At 44.9% G+C, this 25,066-nt stretch overlaps 1 protein-coding gene across 2 annotated transcripts in view; it reads right to left on the reverse strand.

Moving 5' to 3' along the window:
• Positions 1-22,961: 22,961 nt before the first annotated feature.
• auh (AU RNA binding protein/enoyl-CoA hydratase) overlaps positions 22,962-25,066 on the reverse strand; it is a 361,819-nt gene continuing 359,714 nt past the window's right edge. For both annotated transcript variants that reach the window (XM_041185257.1, XM_041185258.1), the window contains exon 10: positions 22,962-23,622. In XM_041185257.1, coding sequence (XP_041041191.1) covers positions 23,545-23,622 — 78 coding nt within the window. In that variant the 3' untranslated portion in view covers positions 22,962-23,544. The remainder of the gene's footprint in view (positions 23,623-25,066) is intronic.

A 25,066-nucleotide genomic window follows, 5' to 3' on the forward strand; every position in this document is an offset into this window, starting at 1 on the left:
CTGTCACTGAGTCACAATCCTGGAACTCCCGAACAGCACTGTAGGTGTATCTACACCACATGGACTGTAGTGGTTCAAGAAGGTGACATTACCAGCATCACCACCTTCTTCTCAAGGACATTTAGAGATGGGAAACAAATACTGGCCCATATCCTGCGAAAGAATAAATTTAAAAAAAGAACTTTGACATCTAGAACATTGAAATAGGTGCCATATCACTACTTGTTTTGTGTAGGTCCTTCCACCAACAATAAGGCTGATAGAAAGAAGGAACATTTATCATATGATGCCTTCAATGATCTCAGGACCTCCCGAAGCGCTTTACAGCCAATGGAGTACTTTTGAACTGTAGCTTCATTTTAATATGGAAATATGGTAACCAATTTATGTGCACCAGGCTCCGACAAATAATAACAAAATAAATGACAAGATCATCTTTTTTTTTATTCATTCACAGGATGTGGGCTTCGCTGGCTGGGCCAGCATTTACTCTCAACCCTAGTTGCCCTTGAGAAGGTGGTGGTGAGGGCCTTCTTGGACCACTGCAGTCCATGTGGTGTAGGTACACCCACAGTGCATGTCAGGGAACGAGTTCCAGGATTTTGACCAGTGGCAGTGAAGGAATGGCGATATGTTTCCAAGTCAGGATGGTGAATGTCTTGGAGGGGAACTTCCAGGTAGTGGTGTTCCCATGTGTCTGCTGCTCTTGTCCTTCTAGGTGGTGGTGGTCATGGGTTTGGAAGGCGCTGTCTAAGGAGCCTTGGTGAATTCCTGCGGTGCATCTTGTACATGGTACACACTGCTGCTCCTGTGTGTCGGTGGTGGAGGGAGTGAATGCTTGTGGATGTGGTGCCAACCAAGCGGGCTGCTTTGTCCTGGACGGTGTCAATCTTCTTCAGTGTTGTAGGGTCTGCACTCAACCAGGCAAATGGGGCGTATTCCATCACAGTCCTGACTTGTGCCTTGTAGATGGTGGACGGGCTTTGGGGAGTCAGGAGGTGAGTTACCTGTCACACAATTTCCAGTCTCTGACCTGCTCTTGTAGCCACAGTATTTATATGGTTAGTCCAGTTCAGTTTCTGGTCAGTGGTAATCCCCAGGATGTTGATAGTGGGGGAATTCAATGATGGTAATACCATTGAACATCAAGGGGCAATGGTTGGATTCTTTCTTGTTGGAGATGGTCATTGCCTGGCACTTGTGTGGCATGAATGTTACTTGCCACGTGTCAGCCCAAGCCTGGATATTGTCCAGATCTTGCTGCATCTGTTTTAATGATGTTAACTGAAAGTTGATCAGGCAAGGAGAGTAACTCTCTTCTATGAATAATTTTCTGGGAGCTTTTATGCTCAAGGGGGCAGACAATTTAATGTTGAAAGGTGGCAGCTCCAATATTTCAGCTTTCCCTTAGTACAGCACTAAAATGTCAGTCTAAATATGTGCTCAAGTCTCTTGAACCTATAAATCAAAGGGGAAATTGAATCAAAGTTGACACATTGGGCAGAATTTTCCAAGCCCTCTCGTGGTGAGCGTGATAGCTGTCATGAGTGGAAAATATGGTGTGACCTGCTTCACGACAGTGTGGAGACAGATCATGATCAACTGCTCAGTCCGCCGACGGTGGACCGCATTTCCCACTATTGGTCGGCAGAGAGCTAATTGTAATACATTAGCATATAATTAAAAGGCCATCCCGCCAGGCTCTTGGAACTCTGCCATATCGTCCGTCCACGTCGGGGAGGAGCACACCAACGTGTTTCACAACAGCACACAGGCTACGTGCACTTGGCAGCCTTCACTTTGGGGGAACTGAGGTGAGGGAGCAGCAGCTCGCCTGTTGTTTACAGGCTTCAGGGGCGCCGGAGGGGGCGGGGTCAAATGCTGGCCAGCCTTGGAGGCGACTGCTGAGGGGGTGGGGTCTCCGGGGGCAAATGCTAGCCAGCCTCGGAGGCGACTGCTGGGGGGGGGGGGAGTGGGGAGGTCAAGTGCTGCCCTGGTGCTGCATCCTGCACACAGGCAATCGAGGTGGGGGTCAGTGTAAGTGAGGAACGAGGGAAGTGGCCACACATTAGGGACACCTGTATAAACTGACCATGCCTCTGCAACTACATCAGATCAGGCACAGCCACAGTGATATGTTAGGGTTGGGGTTCGGGTTGTGCTCTCCCATACAAGCAACACGGTGGCACCAAAGGGCCACCAAGCGCTCTATACCTTACCATATCCCCTGCCTCTCAACCACCCTGGCACAGACTTCAAGTCTGCCACCACTTCATTGGACCGTGGAGCAGTTGGACTGCACACGTTGTCCAAACTCCTCACCAGCGCTGGCCATGTAGCACTCACCGCTGGAGGCTCACAGCCCCTTGCAATCTCAGCATCCTGGTTTGGACAACGTCGTAGGTTGACAGGGGAGCCATGCAGCGCACTCATCTCTAGCCATCCGAGGGGTGACCAGCACTCTCCGGGAAGTGTTAAGGGGTGGTCACATTGGGCCAGGAAAGGTGCCAAGTGAAGCCATGATAATCTCATCTCTCTCTTTCATACTGCAGGAAGACCACATGAGAATCATGATTCTGGTGGCCTAGCTATATGTCTGATGGCCTACAGAGACCATAGAAGATGGAGGAGAGAGCGACTGAGGCTCCTGGCTGCATAAAGGCAGGAGCAGCAGCCTCATGAAGGAGGGGCAGCAGGGGGTCCAGCACACGCTGCCCAGGAGTGACAGCGAGCCGTGGCTGGTCAGCGCCTAGTGACACTCAGGGTCTATAGACGCCGCCTGCCTATCCTGCAGATGACTGAGAACCAGTGTTGCTGATGACTGCGCATGTCTAGGACTTGGTGGCTTACATCTGCCACTTACTGCAGGACCTGGCACCAAGGAGACATGGAGGGCATCCACTGCCAGCGGCTGTGAAAGTGACCGTGGTGCTCAATTTCTACACCAGTGGCTCCTTTCAGGGCCCCACAGGTGACCTCTGTGGGATTTCACAATCTGCCACCTACAAATGCATCCAAGAGGTCACGGATGCCATCTTGTCCATGGCACACAACTTTGTGCATTTTCGCCCGGGATCGGGACAGCCAGGATGCAAGGGCCATTGGATTCACCCTGATCTCGAGATTCCCACAGATGCAGGGTGTGATCGGCTGCACTCATGTGGTGCTCAGGTCTCTGTCGCTACACTCAGTGGACTTCATCAACTGCAAGGGCTTCCACTCACTGAATGTGCAGCAGGTATGCGATCACCAGAAACGCTTCCTGCAGGTTTGCGCAAGGTTTCCAGGGAGTGTGCATGACGCCTACATCCTGAGTCACTCACAGATCCCTGCAGACTTCTAGGGTCCACAGAGGCTGCAGGGTTGGCTCCTTGGGGACAAGGGTTACCTGCAGAGGCCATGGCTGATGACACCAGTGTGATGGCCTCAGACTGCAGCAGAGCGATGCTATAATGAGGCTCATGTAGCAGATCGCAACTTGGTGGAGCAGGCCATAGGGATGCTGAAGATGCAGCTCCAGTGCCTGGACCGGTCTGGTGGAGCCCTGCAATACAGTCCGCAGAGGGTGTCACGCATCAACATCGTGTATTGCGCCCTTTACAACCTGGTGCTCCAACGGGGTGAGGAGCTGGCTGAGAAGGAGTTGGAGGAGCTAGAGGTCTCCTCAGATGAGGACGCCAATGGGGATGAGGGTGAGGGGGTCATCGGTGGTAACGATGATGGGGATGAGGCTCTTACACTGACTAGGTGAGGCAGGTGCTCTCGGGAGTCCCTCATAGCTGGCAGATTTATGGAGGATGATGACGACATGCAGTGAGATGTCCCCATAGATCCTCACATCACAATTGTGAATGTTTGACTCCAGTCCAGCTTATGGCAGCACCAACACCTTCTATGAGAATGCTCCTGTCATGGAGATGCAGTGAAGGTCTTAATTGTCGCTCGATTGCTGGAGGATGATGACGACCAGTGAGGACACTCCATAGATCTTCACATAGCTTCTGAAAATATCTGATTCCTGTCTGGCCGAGAGCAGCTCGCTTGTGCTCTGTGATCAGGGCCATCTCAGAGATGCAGCCATGAAACTTTACACGCATCTGACGCTGTGTCTGCCTTCAGCACCTCAGCCCTTCAGGAGCTGGTGCACAGCATCACTGGTCGCAGATGCTGGTGTGATGGGGGCCAATCCCACCTTAAAGGTGCTGAGAGCAGATAGGGAGAATGAGAGAACACTGTGGCACCTGCCCACTACATTCTGGCTGCAATGACCAACACTGCCGAGGTGCAGGCATCAGTAATGTTTCTAGGGAATGTGAGGCTGGACCATCACTGTGGTCTGAAGGCCACACAGAGCACAAGGAAGAAGCCCTGGACTGAGACACCTGCCTTTTATCTTGTGCAGAAAGGTTTCACATCTGAGTGACAAGAAACTGCTCATCAGAATAAGGTTCCACAGACAGGAAGACATTCTTAGTTTATCGACAATATTGAACAGTATGTACAAGTATCAACAGCCATAGCCAGGCTGTGCAAACTACTTTTATCTAACTTTCCCAACCCTGCCACTACATTTCCAGACATCCACAGCAGAGGTGGAGGCAGCCTGCTGACTGTGACGCCCTGTTTTTGGCAGGCATCCTCTGGAGAACCACGACTTCGAGGGCCCCGGCCTGCTTTTAGAGTCCTGCTGTGTGGCAGTGGTGTCCCCCTTGGACTGTGAAGCTGAAGCAATGTGGGTCACAGGGAGAGGGGATTCGGATGGGCCGGTCACTCCCAGAGTCACCTGGGTGGATGGCCCTGGAGTGTGCACCTGTGGATCCTCCTCCCTGGGGTAGCTGGACTGAGCTTGAGCTACCCAGCACCCTTCTCACATACACTCTGTTGGAGGCCAACTATGGCATCAGCGATGGAGTTAAGCCTGTGCAGCAGTGCAGGAGTGACGTCCTGGACCAAGGTGTCGATGGTGGCCACCATCCTGCCAGTGTTGACCTCGGTGTGTTGCAATACCGGTGCTATCACCTCAGCTTGAAGACGGTCGGACTCCTCCATCTTGCCTTGCAATCTGAGGGGTGCAGTGGACATCCCTTCCTGTTGTTCCCTAGCTTGCCTTTGCAGCTTTAGCAATGTTGACATGACCGAGGCTTGTCATCTGACTCAGTCTCAGCAACATTCTGGCCTCTAGCTGTCCTCTTAGTGCCGGGGCCCTGAGTAGTCCCTGCCTCTGCCTGCTGTGGATCAGAAAGTGTGATGTACTCACCGGATTGTGATCCCGTGGCTACTCTTAAGCCAGGTCCCACCAAGGTGTGTGTCTCTGCGCTGGTGGAGGGTGTGGGTGAGCATTGTGATGGGACTTCTGGGAGGGTGCCTCCAGATTTCTCTTTAGAGGTTTCTTCAGGGCTTGATTGAGGCCCTGGGTCCTGGACTCTATTGGCTGTTTGGCAGATGTGCCTGCGATAGCAAGGGGAGATAATAATTTTTGGCCTATGAAACAGGACACATCACTCACAGCATGGTTGTTTGATGAATGTTGCACTGCTGGATCTTCACTTGATAGAGCAGCGCCAACCTCACCATCAGCACAGGACCGGTCCCGGTCATCACCAGGCAGCTGGATGGCTGTGTTTTTGAATTCTGTGAGAACTCTGATGTCCGGCATCCCTCCAGCTGTCTGCGACCTTTCCTTCCTGTTGTTAGCTAGTTTGTCCTGCATGAATAGAGGTGGGGAGAGTGTATCAGGATGCCTGCTGGGCCAGATGATAAGTATGCCTGGCCTGTGTGGGTGGTGAGGGGTCCCATGTACAGATGAGGACAACGATGGTGTGTGTGAGAGAGTGAATGGTGATGTCCCTCGCACTGGCAGTGAGATTCCTGTGGGAGTGTGATGGATTTGTGAGTGTGAGAGTTGGGAGTGATGAAAAGAGTGACTTACCCTGGCAGAACGGAGGAGATCATTCATCCTTTTGTGCCACTGGGTGGCTGTCCTCCTCTGCAGGGCATTCGCGCTGACCACCACTGCCACAGCCTCCCAAGTTGGGTTGGTGACTTTGCTGCCCATCCTGCGGCCAGAGCAGGGGTAGAACACATCCCGGCAGTCCTCCATGTTATCCAGCAGTTGCTTGAGGGACCCATTGTTGAAGTGGGGGGCTGCGGTATTTTTTCCTTTGCTGGCTATGTCTCCCATGGAGCGGTGGTGAGCTGGTAGCGATGAGCGCTTTGCTGGCAGCTGCCTTTAAAGATGGCAGCCAATGTGGTGCAACAAACGGGGTGATGGCAAGTGGGCGAATGAGAGTCCGGCCGCCATGGAATCAGCGTGTTTCGTAGGAGCGAATAAATAATGAGGCAGCTTGGGACAATATGGCGTGAAAACCTGCCATTTTTGTCGGCGGATAGGGCGCAACACAGAATTAAGTGACTGGAAGCCAGTGTCCAGTTTCGTACCACAGGGATCTGTGCTCGGTCCCCTATTACACTCCGCTAGTTATGTCTTTCCAACCTGAAAAAGACCCATTAATCCCGACTCTCTGTCTTCTGTGTGTTAGCCAATCCTCAATCCATGCTAATACATTACCCCCATTATCTTATCTTGTGCAATAACCTTTTATGTGGCACATTATTGAATGCCTTCTGTAAATCCAAATACACTCCATCTATCGGTTCCCCTTTATCAATTCTGCTTGAACTCCATCAAATTTGTCAAACATTATTACCCTTTCACAAAACCATGTTGACTCTGTTTGATTGCATTGAGCTTTTCTAAATGTCCTATTTGTTCCTTAATAATGGACTCTAGCAGTTTCCCAATAACAGATGTTAGGCTGATTGGCCTATAGTTTCCTACTTTTTGTCTCCCTCCCTTCTTGAACAGGGGCATCACATTAGTGGTTTTCCAATCTGCTGGGACCCTCCCAGAATCTAGTGAGTTCTGGAATATTTCGACCAGTGCCTCACTATCTCTGCAGCCACTTCCTTTACAACCCTTGGATGCCGGCCATTAGGTCCTGGAGACTTGTCTGCCTTTAGTCCCATTAGTTTGTCTAATACTTTGTCCCTCGTGATGGAGACTGTTACAAGATCTTTCCTCCCATTAGCTCCTTGCTTATCTGATATCTTTAGAATATTTATAGTGTCCTCCACCATGAAGACCAATGCAAAATATTTATTTAAATTATCTGTCATTTCCCTGTTCCCCGTTATCAATTCTCTAGTCGCATCCTCCAAGGGTCCCACACTCACTTTAGCTACTCTCTTTTTATATATCTGTAGAAGCTCTTGCTGTTTGTTTTTATATTTTTTGCCAATTTACTTTCATAATCAATTTTCTGCCTCTTTATTAGCTTTTTAGTTATCCACTGCTGGTTCCTAAAAATTTCCCAATCCCCTGGCCTACCTCTAGATTTTGCCACTTTGTATGCCTTAGTTTTTGATTGGATACTTTCCTTTACTGCCTTTGTTAACCACGGGTGGTTCATCCTTCTCATCAAGTCCCTCTTTTTGACCGGGATAAATTTTTGCTGAGCGTTATGAAATACCTGCTTAAATGTCTGCCACTGCTCATCCACTGACCTTCCACTTAGTCTATTTCCCAGCCTGCTTTAGACAACTCTTTATTCACACCTCTGTCATTGTTCTTATTTAAGTTGGGGACACTGGTTTGAGATCCAAGTTGCTCGCCCTCAAACTGAATTTGAAATTCTACCATGTTGTGATCGCTAGAGGATCCTTAACTACAAGATCTCTTATTGATCCTACCTCATTACACATTATTAGATCTAAAATAGCCTGTTCCTGGGTAGATTCTGCAAAATATTGCTCTAAGAAACAATCTCTGATGCACTATACAAATTTGTCTGCCATGTTACCCCTGCCAACCTGATTTGTCCAGTTAACATGCAGATTAAAATCCCCCATGACAATATAGTGCCTTGCTTACATGCTTCCGTTATTTCCCGATTTATACTTTGTCCGACAGTGCGGCAAGTCTTCGAGGGCCTATAGATGATTCCCACCCATGACTTCTTCCCCTTGCTATTCCTTACTTCCACCCAAACTGATTCCACTTCATAATCTATTGCACCTATATCACTACTCACCACCGCACTGAAACCTTCCTTTAATAACAAAGCTACCCTACCTCCTTTTCCTCTTTGCCTAATTTTCCGGAATGTCAAATACCCTTCAATTTTTTTTTTATTCATCCACGGTATGTGGGCTTTGCTGGCTGGGCCAGCATTTAATGCCCATCCCTAGTTACCCTTGAGAAGGTGGTAGTGAGCTGCCTTCTTGAACCGTTGCAGTCCATGTGGTGTAGGTATACCCACAGGGCTGTTAGGAAAGGAGTTTATTTAAGACCGAATTGATAGGTTCTTGATTGGTAAGCCGATCAAAGCTTACAGGGAGAAGGTGGGAGAATGGGGTTGAGAAACTTATGATTGAATGGCGGAGCAGACTCGATGGGCCAAATGGCCTAATTTCTGCTCCTATGTCTTATGGTCTTATGGAGTTCCAGAATTTTGACCCAGCGACAGTGAAGGAACGGCGATATATTTCCAAGTCAGGAAGGTGAGTGGCTTGGAGGGGAACTTCCAGGTGGTGGTGTTCCCATCTATCTCCTGCCCTTGTCCTTCTAGATGGTAGTGGTCGTGGGTTTGGAAGGTACTGGTGAATTGAGTTCCCAGTCTTGGTCACCATCCAGCCACGTCTCTGTAATAGCTATCAAGTCATATTCATTTATTTCTAGCCATCAACTCATCTGTCTTGTTAAAAATACTGCGTGCATTCAGATAAAGAGCCTTAAATTTGACTTGTCCTGCCTTGCAGGAGAAGAGTCATATGGACTCAAAATGTTAACTCTGTTTCTCTCTCCACAGATGCTGCCAGACCTGCATATTTTGTTTTTATTTTGGCTCAGTTAAGAACCTGCATATATTTAACTAAACTAAACAAATCAGCAGAACATGAGGTCCACCCGATGGCCTCAGTAGATGAGAGAGCAAATTGGATGAAAATCGCAGAGTTTGGCAATTGCCTCTGGACAAAGAATGCAGATTGCTGACCACATTTATAATGGCATTCGGTTGTTATTATTTTAATAGATTGCCATTTGGAATTGCAATCGCTCCTGAAATTTTCCAGAGAACAATGTCTCAAACTCTAGAAAGCATGGAAGGCGCAATATGCCATATGGACAACATACCTGTACATACTTGTACGTGAGAGAAGAGCATGACCGCAGAGTTAGAGCAGTCTTCAGAGTCTTACAGAATGCAGGCCTTACATTGTAGGTTTGGCAAATTCACATCTTTCATTCAATCAAATTTCTAGGTCACATTATATGAGCCACTAGAATCACAGTTGATCCACAAAAATCAAAAGTAATCAGAGAATTCACACAACCCAGGAACATTACTGAGCTTCAGAGATTCCTCGGCATGGTGAACCAAGTTGGTAAGTTCCTAGCAAATTTGGCAGAGGACATTAAGTTTTCGAGACAGCTGCTGAGACAGGGTCAACAGTGGTGCTGGAACGTGAACCAACAAAATGCTTTTGAAAAGATTAAACAACTTTCAATTTCCTCTGAGATTTTGGCACATTATGACCCAGAACTACCAACCATAGTAGGAGCAGATGCATCTTCAACAGTTCTGGGGACAGTATTATTTCAAGTGCAGAGAGACGGCCAAGGTAGACCAGTTTACAATGCCTCAAGTTCATTATCAGAAATAGAACAAAGATATACCACAATTGAAGAAGAAGCATTGCCAGCAACGTGGGCGTGCAAAAAATTCTCAGGCTATGGGCAGAATTTTTTATTGAGTGGGTGGGCTCATGCATGACCAGCTTGAGCTTAAAAATAGTGTGCGATGATGTCGGGCAAATGTCCCAACGTCATCGCACACTCTCAAGATATTTCTATTGGCAGGTGTGCACGGATGCTGGGGCCACGCCGGCCATTGGTTAAGAGGTCGGTTAAGGCCATTAAAAAGGCAATTGATGCCAATTTTTCATTGCCCATGCGCTTTCATGCGCATTGCACGGGCAAAACGTCAATTTCAAAAACCTCATCCACAGGCGGGATAAAAAGGGTCAGCAGCATTGCCAGTGTGAGTAGTGAGGAGTTCGGTAGATAGTTTGCTGCTGGTGACTTAGTGGTATGTGGCAGATTCACCTCTGTTCAGGGCATCATTACTGGCATTTCAAGGCTTCATTTTAGGACTCCTTAGTGTCTCCAAGAACCCCAGAGAATTCAGACCACGTGGACCCTTCCAGATATCAGATAGTTTCCTGTTACCCTGGCAATGGGGATTGTGGTCTCCGCTGGTGGCAGCTCCTCTGAGGAGGAAGTGTTATGACACAGCAGTTGGTAAAGGCTGGGTTATTTAAAATCCCAGCGGCAAACTTTAAACAACTGTCATAACCTATATTTTCAATTAGTATGTCTGAGATGCAGTTCTGAATTCGAAATGAAACCACCAAACTCCAGAGGTTTTTGATATAAATTATGTTAAATATTTATTAATTTTACAAGGTATTAAACACATACACATCTACAAATTACTACCATAAAACTATTAGACAAATCTCAAAATTAATCACTCCCAGGTAATCTTTCCCAAGGCAACGATAATCAAGAGACTTTAAACAGACACCAAGCAAAGCACATTTTATCTTACGAATTCAAAATGAGATTCCTTCCAATTTGTTGCCTTTGCAGACAGTTGTAGGGCTTACAGGCTGCTTAGGTGCCTCTTAAATGCCTTTGACTTCCAAACATAAAACTCTTCTGTATATACCTAGTCTTCCCTTTGAATACAAATTTTCATTGTATCAACAGGTCCTTTGAACTCCACCTCTTCAACGATAAAAACCCTTTCATAGTACCAATTTTATTAGTAATATAAACATATGCTTGGTGTCTCCTAGCTAGGTGCAAGAATTCACCCTCAGTCTTTGAATGGTTTATTAAACAAAATACAATGTACCTTCTGCCTTACATTTCAAAGATACTATACATCAAATCACCCAGACTAGCTGGCTTTAATCCAATTAAGGCGCACACACAGTCACATGCCCCACTACAAGTCCAATTTAAAATAATTTCCAATAACATTATATACATTAATATCTCTTCATGACAGGAAGAAAACGGCAGAAGGAAGAGTAGGCAGGTGTCCCAATGTAGCTTCCAGGGGAGCAACCTGTGGGAGGAGAGGCGCAGGCACAGGGGGCGCAGGGCCAGCTGGCAGTCAAAGGCATTAGGGGCCACAGAAGACACCACTATCCTGCTGCCAGGGTTTATGAGTGGCGATGCAGCTACTTCAATATGTCTGAGGTGCAATGCCGCAGGAAGCTCCGCCTCTCAAGGGAAACTGTGACCCCCATCTGTCAATGATTGAGCCTGAGATCAGCTGTGATTGTGTGGATGGACACCCCATGCCAGTGGCTCTGAAGGTCACGGTGGCGCTCAACTTCTATGCATCCGATTCTTTGCAAGGATCAGTGGGGGATCTGCGTGGAGTGTCCCAATCAGCTTTCCATAGTTGTGTCAAGCTGGTGACAGAAGCTCTGTTCAGACGGGTATTGACTTTCATTCATTTCCGTATGGACAAGGCCAACTAGACTGAGCGAGCCAGAGACTTTGCAGCCAATGCTGGGTTTCTCTGCATCTAGGGTACAATCGACTGCACACGTGGCCAGCAAGTTGTCAGCGGGTCAGCTGGGAGCCTTGATCAACAGGAAGGGATTCCACTCCATGAAGGTGCAGATAGTGTGTCACCATAGGATTCATATTCTGCAAGTCTGTGCAAGGTACCCTGGCAGCTCCCATGATGCGTACATCCCAGGTGCTGAGGATCTTCAGTGCTCCAGCCCTAATGGATGAATGACTGCTGGGTGACAAGGGCTATCCACTGAAAAGGTGGCTTATGACGCCTCTCCGCCACCCAAGAACAGTGGCAGAGCAGAGGTATAGTAGGAGTCATGCCTCCACAAGGGCGGTGATAGAGAACCATAGGTCTTCTGAAGATTCCCTTCTGATGCCTGGACCGTTTGTGGGAGCACTGATGGAGGTTCAGGGGTGTCACTGAAAGCTCTCCACAATCTGGCACTAACAAGGCAGGGGAGGAGAATCTTGAGGCAGCTCCCCAAGCCACAGATGATGAATTTAGTAGTGAGTCAGAAGAGGAGCACAGTCAGGAGAATGCTGAGTGTATGGAGGCAGACCTTTGTAACCTCCAGGGAGGCAGGGACACTTTAATCCAATGCTCCTTCAGCTAGGCTGCCAAATAAGTGCTACCACCTCAAGCCAGGGGTGCTGCCTCCATCCCAGATGTCTGAAATGACCCTTTCCTTTGACCCCAAACTCAGTACCTGTGTAATAAAATTTCGAGCCACCCACGTCCAGCATTGCATACTGGCGTACCCTCCACCATATTAAATAAAAAAAGTGAAGCATACTCAGGCCATTACGACAAAAGAAAATTTATCTCATGCTGACAATCAAAGCAAATTAACAGACCTTCTTTGGTCTTCAACCCCAGACCAGTAAACATTGCACAACAGAAGATCACCTGTGACCAGTCCCTCTTGTGCTCAATGTGCCTTAAACATACGTTTGTGAGTGCTACATTTTGGTGCTCCCTCCTCGCTGGCACCGGTGTTGGAGACAGCCTGCTGACTCTGCTGTCCTGTTGGCCTTGATGACCTTAGTTGGCCCCACCTGGGAGGGAGTAGCCAGTTCCACTGCTGGCATCTCCCCAGTTGCCGCAGCCTCATCAGATGCCACGGTCACTGGCAGAGGGGCGGAAGAGTTGCTGCCGTCATCCAGAGTGCCCTGAGTGGAGCCTGCAGAGATGACAAGCAGCTTGTGCGCCAACATGAAGTTGTTCTGGACCTCCCTTCATCTGCCTTCGACTCAGCATCGTCTTGGTCACCAGCAGTCCTCTGAATGCTGGCACCCTGGGCACTCTCTGCCTCCGCCTGCACCTCAAGTGAGTGTGAAGTGCCTTCACCACTGTCAACCGACACTCTAGCTGAAGATCTGAAGTCCACCAAGGTACTGGTATCTGCTCTGGTGCATGGTTCAGAAAGCGGGTCTTCGGGGTGCTGTTATTAGGATGCATGGTGGCAAACCTAAGGTAGAACAACGACATCTCATTAGTTTAATTCATCACACTGTCACTATGATCAATGGGAATCCAGTTTTGAGGCTCCCATCAATGATGAGACTGCACAAAGATAGTTGCACCATCCGAAACTCTCACCTGTGTATTGCACTCTTACCTTCATCTGGCATCCCTATCCTCTCTGTGGCCGGTTGACCGAGGTGTGTGGCGCCTCTCCAGCTCCAAGCCATCCTGCCCATATCTGGTTAGCATTAGGAGGTTTGCAGGGCCTCTGTGACTTTTCAATGTTGTTATGGGCCGTCTTCTCCTGAAAGGACAGTGAAGCATTGATTAGTCCACTCTCTACCTGCAGTGCCATCGCAGACTGGCCAACCCCAACTGAGGAACGCCTTGCAGAGCACATCCGGGTTGTGACCCTGGGGCCGCAAGGCACTCAGTCCAAGCAGACAAGGCTCATCCTGTTGGCCAGCTCCGGCGTCATTGACAGTGGCACTCAGACTCTAAAACCCCTGAGCTTCACAGGGGGGATGGCCAACCCTTAATACTTTGACACACTGACCCATGCCAACATGGTACTCACTTTTCCTGAGCGCCACAGGTCATTAAATCTCTTGCGGCATCGGGCCCTGGTGCGCCGCACAACATCATGGCTGCTGACCAATGCTGCCACCTCCTCGCAAGCTTTTTGTAAGGTGCAGTGGCCTCCTTCTTCCATCCCTGGGGACAGGAAAGTCCCTCCTGGCAGCCACCTTCTCCAGGAGGACCATGAGGTACTCATCAGAAAACTGGGCGGGGGGGGGGCTGCTGAGCACCCACCCGACCTGCTCTCCTGCCTAGCTCCTGGGCCCACCGATCACGCATGTCTGCCAAACTCAAAATTCTGCCCTATGTTAGGGATTACGATTCAAAATCGAAACAAACCATAAGCCACTAGTCACTCTTCTGAACTTGAAAGGAATTGCAAAGATGCCACCCAGAATCCAGCGGTTCAGATTAAGGTTAATGAGATATGATTCCTTAACAGAGTATGTTCAAGGGTAGTAACAGCTGACACTATCATGGATACCATCAGAAGGAACCAAGCATGAGGATTTACACTTCATTGAGGAGCTGGAAGCATATACATCCGTTATTGCTCAACACTTACCAGCTACTGCAAAAAAAGTTGCAGGAAATAAAATAAGCAGCAAGGTGATGGACATCTCCGGATAACAGGATATTGTCTTGAAGAATGACTAGGCTATATCCCCAATAATCCAGTACTGTGCCAAAACTTTGAAATGTGCAAGTACCTCACAGTCATTGATGACTTACTAGTCTTCAATGAGAGAATAGTCATACCGAGAGCACTTCAGAATGATATTCTTCAAAGGCTTCACAAAGGTCACTTAGAGATAGCAAAATATTATGTGAGAGCCCAGCAAACATTCTGGTGGCCAGGAATTACTTATTCTATAGAAGAAATGATTTCTACTCGTCTTACATGTGCAGTAAATAACAAAGAGCAAAAAGAACCACTATCACCTTCTCCTTTTCCATCAAGGCCATAGGAGCACCTGGGAATGGACTTTTTTGAATTTGAGGGGATAACGTTTCTTATTACTACTCGAGGTGGACTGAAGTGAACAGATTCTATAGCATCATGGAGGAAGCAGTCATTCAATCACTGAAGAGAGCTTTTACAACCTATGCATTCTGGATATTGTAGTGCCTGACAATGGGCTTCAATTTGCTAACGCGTTATTCCAAAATTTTGCAAAGGAATATGGATTTGTTTATGTAACCAGTCCACCTCATTATCCTCAAGCTAATGGAGAAGCTGAGAGAGGGGTATGGACCAAAGATTTGCTGAAGAAGACTGAAGACCTTAATTTAACTCTTCTGAGTTACTGAACCTCATCACTACAAAATGGTTTCTCATCATCTGAATTATTGATGGGAAGGAGGTTGAGAACACAACTTCCATTACTGACACAGAAACTTAAGCCCAATAAGTTTGTTTTCGGACGACATGAGAGGGTAAAACAGCGTGAGGAAGAACAGAGAAACAAACAGGCTCATAACTTTAACCACAGCACAGAGCTTAAGTTACCAGTGCTGAAGCCCAGGGAGAGAGTATAGAAATGAGACTTAACAGAGAGAAGGTACAATCAATGAACAAACTCCATAACCAAGATCATACAAAATGGAAAAGATCAGGGAACTATAAATAGAAAACACAGCACCTTAATATGCTTGGAAAGAAAGCCAATAGAAACTTGGACTTACTACTCAGATGCTGAAGAGAAAGAAGGATAAGTAAGCTAAAGCTCTACAGCCAGCCAGGAGAAGAACACACACCGACAGAACGGAGAGCACAGAATATCCTCAACGTCAAAAGGAGATCAGAACAAGATCAGGGAGTTTGGTCAAGGAGCCTCAGAGACTAATCCTGAGACTTTGGGGGAAATATAGGAGGAAGTAAATATGATAGGAACAATGACATGGGGTGGGGGGGGAGATGTAGAGTAAAGTTTTAACATCAGAAGCACCTGATGCTGATATAATAATTATGTAACATCACATGACCAAGAGAAAGTGATCTGGAAGGAGCAGAAGTTCCAACTTTGTACAGAGGTCCCAATATATACATCGTAGTTATAAATATAGAGTAATGGTTTTAAGAAACTATAGTCTTGAACAGCTTACTTTGGGTGAATAGACAAGCCCCAAAGAATTCCGCCTAGACCCCAACTACACAACCAAACAGGATTGCAGGAGAAGGGGGAGGATGGTTGGCAACAAGGACAGGGGGGTGACTCTCAGCAGGTAACCGCCCCGGTGCTCCCCAATCTTCTTCATGTGGATCCCTCAATCAGGCATTGAATGTCTTTGAATATAGGCTCCCCGAGATCCTGGTAGCAATCCTGCACAGGTTCGCTTGTGATGCTTCCCGCATGGTGAATCCCCTGCCTGGCACTGGGTTAATACTAACGGTGGTAGGATGATGCGCCTAAGTGGGCATCAATTGCCCACGTAAGGTCTCTAATTGTCTGCAGGGTGGGAATGCCATCCATGAGCCTTCCTGCCATGGGCTTAATTGTGGTGGAGGCAGGAAGGAGACGGGGTTCTCACTCCCAACCCTCTTGCCTGATTAAATGTCCCCCCACCACCAAACTTGCCAGGGTGGAGGACATTACATCTCACCCCATGACTCTATAAATGATTGTTATGCACAGCAATGTCTGCCCAATAAAGAAGAAACACTATTACTGAGAAGGTGCAAAACAATGGAATGGGGGTCAGCTTGTACACTAACCATATAAAGTAAACTTGTGTCTCAAGAAGAAAATACTGGGGGCTTAGTGGTATCCTGGCTAAAATCCAGCTCACCTTGATGAAAAAAAAACTCTAGCCCCAGATAGTATTAATTTTTTTCTTTTGTATTGAAATACTAAGATCATCAACCAGGACTGGAAAAGTCGCTAATCTCTGGTCAACCATACCAAGACCCAGATCTGATGTATATGCAATATAAGTAGGTCACCTCAGGCTGCAAGACACAACATGTAATTTTCCATGCAATTGGTAGAGATTCAAGCTCGACTGTTGTGTCTGATGCTGCACCTGACCTGGAGATGGAGTAACACAGGTAAGTTCAAAGGGATTCTTGTGTACCAGTACAACTTGATTATTTTCATGTTGGAGTAAAAATAGCTTTAAGATACGATTGGGGGAACTATGGCTCAGTAAAATTACTGTTAAAGTATTTTGTCTTTAAATATGCATAATTCACTTTAATATGGAGCAAAAGTTCACCAGCATGAGTATACTGAATATTAAGAGGATGTGGTTAGATGTATGGCAAAGTGCCCAGAACACTTCAAACAACTGGAAACAATGACTAAAATTACTAATGGAGCAATATTCTGCAAATTAAAATTGCATCTGTCTAATCATGTCTTCTAGTGCCACTGCTGTCTGGCAAATGTCAACAGCACCTATTGTCAGCTCCATACTTTTTGTTGATAGATAAGTGATGAGTTTGTAACATTGCTTTAAGAAAAGTTATTCTTGGGCTTTTCCCCACATTTTGTTCCTCACCACAACCATGATGTCATGTTTGGTGGGAAGTTCTTGAGAAATCAATCCTTTCACCTTCTAAGGCTCTGACAATGCAACACTTGATTGTCTTAGTAATTTTTTGGCTCTGCCATGGAAACCACTCAGCACATTTGAGTTTCCCAATCAAGCTGGAAAGAAATCTACACAGGCTGAGGGTTCCAGTTTGTCCAATATGATGTGCACATTTAATGTCCAGTGGGAACAAACACTTCTACACATCCACAGAATTGACAACCAGGTTAACAGACTGCCAATTGTGCAAAGGGCATTCTGCTAGTTAACCAATATAAACCAAGCTGCCTCCAAATGCAGAGTACCTGTAAATGTTCTGCTGCTTGTCCAATGAGGACAATTCTCCCCTTAGGCCATTGGTTTGCAGTGTTACCTTGATCCAGATGGAAAGAACCTCATACCCAACTGACATCATCACACTTTTCGGTTCTATTGGTGAGCCACACTGTCAATAGGCAACAATAGCCTGGTGCTTTGTTAATCAGTTTTCTTTCAGGGGGTCGGGTTACTCTTCGTTGACTTTATTCCAAACTTGTAGCCAGTCATAGTGGATCCACCTTGACTTCAAAGCCCGCTTAAAACGTTTTGGATATGTTACAAGCACTGGTTTGACAATTTGCTAATGGACACTGTTCAACAAACTCCTCGTAAGCAGCATCTTGAGCAATGCAAATTATAACACGTGAGAGCTTGGCTACCATGCTTCTCAGCACACTATAGCCATGGTCACATGTTTTGAAGATATAAAGCTTCAGCAGCATTTGCTTGCCTCACTGCTTCCAGTAATCATAGACACTGAATTGTTGATATAGAAGCGTGCATGCCTAGCCTTCTGTTTACTCAGTGAACATGTGGCTTCAGTATGGTGAAAGTACCTTCATAGGGTTTGCAACTTACCAGCCATCTGGATATTTGAGATTTTCATATCTAGTGCTATGTACCATGTTTAATTGTCACTAACCTCTTCATCAGCTCTTGATTGTGAGAAGTTTTGACAAAAAACGTTTGCCATGAGGCTAACTCAGAGTACTCGATGACGGGCTATTCTAGATTGCAGCCTTTCCTCCCAACAACAATTTCCACTTTTTCCCACAAATCCACAGCCCAAATCGATCTGTATCTCATACACGATCCAGAGAAAGCCATTCATGCCAAGATGTTTCAAACCATGCAAGAATAATAGGATTTGATTGCAGGGATGGGGTTGAGAGTTACATACACACACAAGATACCATGGCCTTCAATGTGTAATCTAATTTCAGGATTTTGTAACAGAGAGAAATCGTTCTAACTTTATTTTTGATTTGTGATTTAAATTCCTTGTTTACATTGCTGCCTTCCAGATATCTATTACTTACTCACTAATTTTGAAGAATTTTCAAATTATATCTACCTAGAAGATATGTTACCAATTACCATTGCTTTATTAAAGCATGCAGTTAAAGTATGTGTGACTATCAAGAGTTCATAGGAATATGAAAAATGATCCTAATGTTAAGTTAGAATACGTGACTCCAAACACTACTCTTTATGGGGAAAAAGCCATTGAGAGCCAAGTTAAGAGCAAATAGGAAGCACATTTTCTTCCTTCACCTAGATTTGTTTCCAATAAAATGAAAGATGTTGCAGTAGTGAGGCTGAATGCCAAAACTCTCAGTTCTGTGCAAGAAGTTTGTTTCTGATATCTATGCAGTGGCCTTGTGAAGGTTAGACATTTTATAGTATATAAATACATGACCTGTTCTGAACCTGGCTGTATTTTTGGGTTAGCTTACTTTCCTGATGTGACCTAGTACTAGGTGTGAATCTACTCCAGGCTCATAAAGGGCAAGAATTCAAATGCTGCGGTAGGCTTTAATCCAGGTTTTAAATTTTGCTGCTAATATCTGTGTAGAACTAGAAAATGTTGAGAACAGTTTTGGGAACAGCAGGACAACCATCATGGAATGAATGCAGCAGGGCTGAACTGATTACACAGAATCAAACTCCCACATGGTACCTTTATGCTTTAACAACGCCAAATATATTTCAAGGAACTGATGAACTAGACTGTTGGCTTGAGCAGCTGCCTTCAACATTTCATAAAATTTATAAATTTAAGAAAGCAACTGCCATGAAGACAGCTTCCCATTTGATGAAATTAACTTTAGCCCTTTAGATGTTCTGCAGTGCTTTAAAAGATCAGGAGAAAATTGCTTTCCAATGGGCAATCTTTAGGCCATGTTAAAACCATGCTATAAACTTTAATTTACATTTGTTTGCAGGAGAAACCTTGTCTTCATATATAAATTCACAGTCCAAAATGATTTTGAATTCATTACTCAGTCAAAAACGCAATAATACATATATGAATCCAGTTAAGGGGAATTACAGATTTCTGATTCAACGTAGAAATTTACCTGTGGAGATCAGAAGGCAATCAGTTAGAACCTCGCAAAGTGAGAAGTAAATTGTTGCATGGGTTAAATAATATGACGTGCAGTAACACTGCGACTGAAATATTTTTTGATGTACTTTACAAGTCCTGGATTATTATTATTGGCATCCATCTATCTCAGGAGATGATGGACTGCGCCCAGAATGCATGACCAATGTCTGTTGAGGTTGATTCGTGAGTGGCACAGTCCTTTCCACAGCTGGCACAGGGAAATAATGTTGGCCTGAAGTCAACTAATGTTTTTTCCTTCCAGCAGATGATAAATACATAAATATACAACTTTGCAACAACATATTCTTGTGCAGTTTTCACCTGACTTGTAAAAAAATTATTGATTTAGATTTCAGTGGCTGAATTGCATTCTTGACATATCTAAACTAACAGCTAACACATTTAATACAAGAAGCCATCTCAGTAAAGGAGCTAAAGGCAGCACTAAGAATGGCCGCCCGGATTACCACAAAAAATGCCAGCTAGCATTCATTAAAGAGGCTGCATGGCATTTTGGTGGCTGGTGTTGTCTATATGCCGTCTCATAACAGTTGTTTGGGAGTAAACAAGTCTTTGAAGTCAATTTCAAGCACTACTTAAAGGGGTACTCACCATTTCAAGTTTCATTGCTACTAGAATTCTGAGGAGGACCTCTGAAACACATCAGTAGACTTTTAGAGGCACTTTGCCAAAACTTCGCCAACACTCAAGCAACATTTGTTCTGGAAAAGCTCTGAGGACTTTAACTAAAAAAAAAGCATTGCGCTAATCGTCCTTTTTGGGCTCCTAAAAGGAGTCAACAGGAGAAAGGGAGTGACCAAATGTAAACTGGGCGACCGCTTTGCAGAACACCTGCGGTCTGTCCGCAAGAATGACCCAAACCTCCCTGTCGCTTGCCATTTTAACACTCCACCCTGCTCTCTTGCCCACATGTCTGTCCTTAGCTTGCTGCATTGTTCCAGTGAAGCCCAACGCAAACTGGAGGAACAACACCTCATCTTCCGCCTAGGCACTTTACAGCCTTCCGGACTGAATATTGAACTCAACAACTTTAGGTCTTGAGCTCCCTCCCCCATCCCCACCCCCTTTCTGTTTCCCCCTTCCTTTTTTTTCCAATAAATTATATAGATTTTTCTTTTCCCACCTATTTCCATTATTTTTAAATATTTTAAAATCTTTTATGCTCTCCCCACCCCCACTAGAGCTAGACCTTGAGTGCCCTACCATCCATTCTTAATTAGCACATTCGTTTAGATAATATCACCAACTTTAACACCTATGTGTTCTTTTGTTCTATTGTTGTTGACATCTTTTGATGATCTGCTTCTATCACTGCTTATTTGTCCCTACAACCAAACAAACCCCCTCCACCTCTCTCTCTCCGCACCCCCCCCCCACACCTTAAACCAGCTTATATTTCAACTCTTTCTTGGACTCGAACTCAAGTTCTGTCAAAGGGTCATGAGGACTCGAAACGTCAACTCTTTTCTTCTCCGCCGATGCTGCCAGACCTGCTGAGTTTTTCCAGGTAATTCTGTTTTTGTTTAAGAGAAAGGGAGTGCTTGGGCATGGGCATCCAGCTATTTCACCCATTGGTCTAGGCAAGGAATGGGAAGAGGACGAGACTAGGCAGAGCTATATCAGCTGCTGAAAGTGTAAGAGACAGGAATAGAAGGAGGGCAAGTCAGCATGCTTTTAGTCTACAGGTACAAAGCAATCCGCCTCCTCCACCAGAACCTCCAATCTCACATCCGAGAATCTATGTGTCCTCTCCCTCGATCACTGAGTCATCCTGCAATGTGTCTCAGTGTGCTATCCAGAGCACTCCACACTTTCAGTGGTGTGGCTGTGAGGAACCCACATGCACTGCTCCACAAAAACTTGCACCAAAGCAGCACGAGAGTGCTAAATCTGCAGGTTTCCAGGTTAGCAGCCCTAGGCAAGTTAAAATATTGCAATCAGCAATTGGGACCAAAATTGTGTGCTAATCCAGGCTTTCAAAGTGGCTAGTCCTGTTAGCATTGTACCTATTTAACACTATTTCACCCTTTGGCAAAAAAATACTCTCTTAATATCTCGTTGGAATTAGCAATGCTAATAACCTCAGTGTTAATCACTTTCCAAATGCACCAATATTTCAATTTTAATTACACTTAGGACTTGCTATTTGAATAAGCTGCTATCCATATTCAGCACCAGTGATATCTGGTGATATCTGTTCAAGTTTAGAAAAGACACGAAGAAATGCTACCGATTCCCCAAGGCACTAATTCACCAAGACATTGATAGGCTTCAAATTGCAAAGATGTTAACATAAATTTGACTTTAATGAAATTTGATCAATCCCACAATCATGAACTAATAAAAATCATTACTCACACAACTGCTCTAGAAGCAGACCGCAGAAAAGAAGTTGTCATCAATTGTGTGAAACAACTGAATTGAACTTTGTTTGATATGCCGCTTTGTCACTACTCTTCATAGCAGAATTGAAAAAATATCATATGGGACACTAAATAGTTTTCAACAATTTTCCCATTCAGGTTCTCTGCATTTAAAATCTGGCAACTAAGATTGTCTAATTCTTTATCATTTTGTAAACTACTGTGGTTGGATTCCATTAACAAATCATCAGCTCCCCATTTATGACTGTTTCCAACACAATAGCACAAACTGATAGGAAGTATTGGATAAACTGTCAGTACTTAAAGTTGACACAGCACCTGGACCAGATGAGATGCATCCAAGGATACTGAAGGAAGTAAGAGAGGAAATTTCGGGGCAATGGCCATAATCTTTCAGTCTTCCCTAGACTGAGGGGAGGTGCCAGAGGACTGGAGAATTGCAAACATTACACTCTTCTTCAAAAGAGGTTGTAAGGATAAGTCCAGCAATTATAGACCAGTCAGTTTAACATCAGTAGTGGGGAAGCATCTTGAAACAATTATTTGGGATAGAATTATTAATCACATGGAAAAATGTGGATTGATTAGGAAGAGCCAACATGGATTTCTAAAGGGGAAATTGTGTTTAACTAATTTGTTTGAGTTTTTTAAAGAGGTAACAGAGAGGGTTGATGAGGGTAATGCTGTTGATGTGGTGTACATTGACTTTCAAAAGACATTCGATACAGTGCCACACAACAGACTTGTGAGAAAAATTACAGCTCATGGAATAAAAGGGACTGTTGCAACATGGATGCAAAATTGGCTGAGTAATAGGAAACGGGGGTAATGGTTAATGTTTTGGGCTGGAGGAAGGTTTGTAGTGGAGTTCCCCAGGGGTCGGTATTGGGGCCCTTGCTTTTCCTGATATATATCAATGATCTAGATCTGGTGTGCAGAGGGCAATTTCAAAGTTTGAGGATAAGACAAAACTTGGAAGCATTGTAAACTATGAGGAGGACAGTATAGAACTTCAAACGACATAGATAAGTCGTTGGAGTGGGCAGATTGGTGGCAGATGAAGCTCAAAGCGGAGAAATGTTAGGTGATTTGTGTCAAGAAAGAAGGGATTAATACAAAAAAGTAGTATATGTACCCTTGTGAAAATACTGAATGCTGTTTCTTGGATAATTGTGGAGAATATGTACTGCAAGGGATACAGATGTCGGCTACAAAATTTACCTTACCCATTCACTGGTATGTTTTAAAAATAAAAATATGAATGCAAAAGAATTATACAGTAGGAAATGTTCAATGTACAGAAAAACACAGCATGCTGCACATTTTCCATAAAAATACAATATTCAAAATCATACCCATTATGGCTCTTAATCAGTATTTCTTGAAGTCATCTCTGAACACAGAACAGATTGAAAATATAATCAGAATTTATTTTTTTCCATTCCAAAGACTCCTTTTTCTCTATGTCTTGTTATCATTCCCCTGTGTATCGGGGTAATCGTTTTTCTTTAAAAGCGTTAAGTCCTTCAATTCTGTCTTTTGTTGGAATCACCTGCAGTTTAAGAGAAAAAATATGATTCTGAATTCAGGCTCACTGGATTGCTGGACAAAGTAAAACGGCAATCTGGGGCATACTCTGGAGAGCTGAAATACTGCTATGATCTTTGCATAGTTTACTTCATGATTTACAAACACAACTGCAAAGGATGTTTTTGCTTACAGCCTAACATCACATAATGTCAAGTACAATACATTTAATAATTATCTTGTGAAAAAGCTGAAATTCATTTCAGTATACAGCTGTTGGGGAAATTTTGTTTCATCCTTTTCCTGCATTTTCATCGAGAGTCCTGAGTCAATGTTTGGCTTTCTGAACTTCTTAGTACTTTCCACTAAATAATGGCCAAGAACAACTCCATTATGATGTGATCACTCCTCATGCAATTTCCTGCTGTAGGTGACTTTCTAGGAAGGAATGTGTCACAAACACTATAGAGCTACTGAGACCAATCTGCTTGTTTCAAAAGCAATGTGAATGTGCCCAAACCCGAAAATTTGGTCTGAATATTTGCGGCTGCTCATACTTACTGCCTTGTTTGTTGTCTGTTTTGCCACTCTGTCAACTCCATATAGATGCAGAAGGATAGCGATAAAGGAAACCAGTTTAAGAGACAGCATCAATATATGCTTATTCAACAGTGGATAACTGTCTCTCTCAAATTCCATAAAAAGGGATAAGTATTGCATTTTTAAAATTGTATATATAGGCCTTTATAATCATACTGGGCAATTTTCAGGCAAGTTAGGTCGGAGGGAAAGCCAAGAATCATCTGTTCCAAAATCTCTGGACAAACTTCACTGCGTTGACTTGTTAAGTAAGTTTACACTGCAGCAGTCAGTTCACCCACTGTATTGTGAATTTCTGTAATATATTATTTATTTCCCTTAGTTCGAAACCAATTTTTAAAAAAAGGATAGACAACAATAATAAGGTGGAGTAATGATGATTATACAATACTCAGCACCATTTGTGACTCCTTAGATACTGAGGCAATCCATGTCCAAACGCAGCAAGGTATCCAGGCTTCAGCTGACAAGTGGCAAGTAATATTCGTGCCACACAAGTGCCAGGCAATGACCATCTCCAACAAGAGAGAATCTAACCATTGCCCCTTGACATTCAATGGCATTACCATCGCTGAATCCCCCACTACCAACATCCTGGGGGTTACCATTGATCAGAAGCTGAACTGGACTAGCCATATAAATACTATGGCTACAAGAGCAGATCAGAGGCTAAGAATCATGTGACAGGTAACTCTCCTTCTCACTTGCCAAAGCCTGTCAAACATCTACAAGGTACAAGTTGGGAGTGTGATGGAATACTCTCTACTTGTCTGGGTGAGTGCAGCTTCAACATATTCAAGAAGCTTGACACCATCCAGGACAAAGCAGCGCGCTTGATTGGCACCCCATCCACAAACAGTCACTCACTC

Source organism: Carcharodon carcharias, chromosome 4 (assembly GCF_017639515.1).
Source record: "Carcharodon carcharias isolate sCarCar2 chromosome 4, sCarCar2.pri, whole genome shotgun sequence".
Taxonomy (NCBI): Eukaryota; Metazoa; Chordata; class Chondrichthyes; order Lamniformes; family Lamnidae; genus Carcharodon; species Carcharodon carcharias.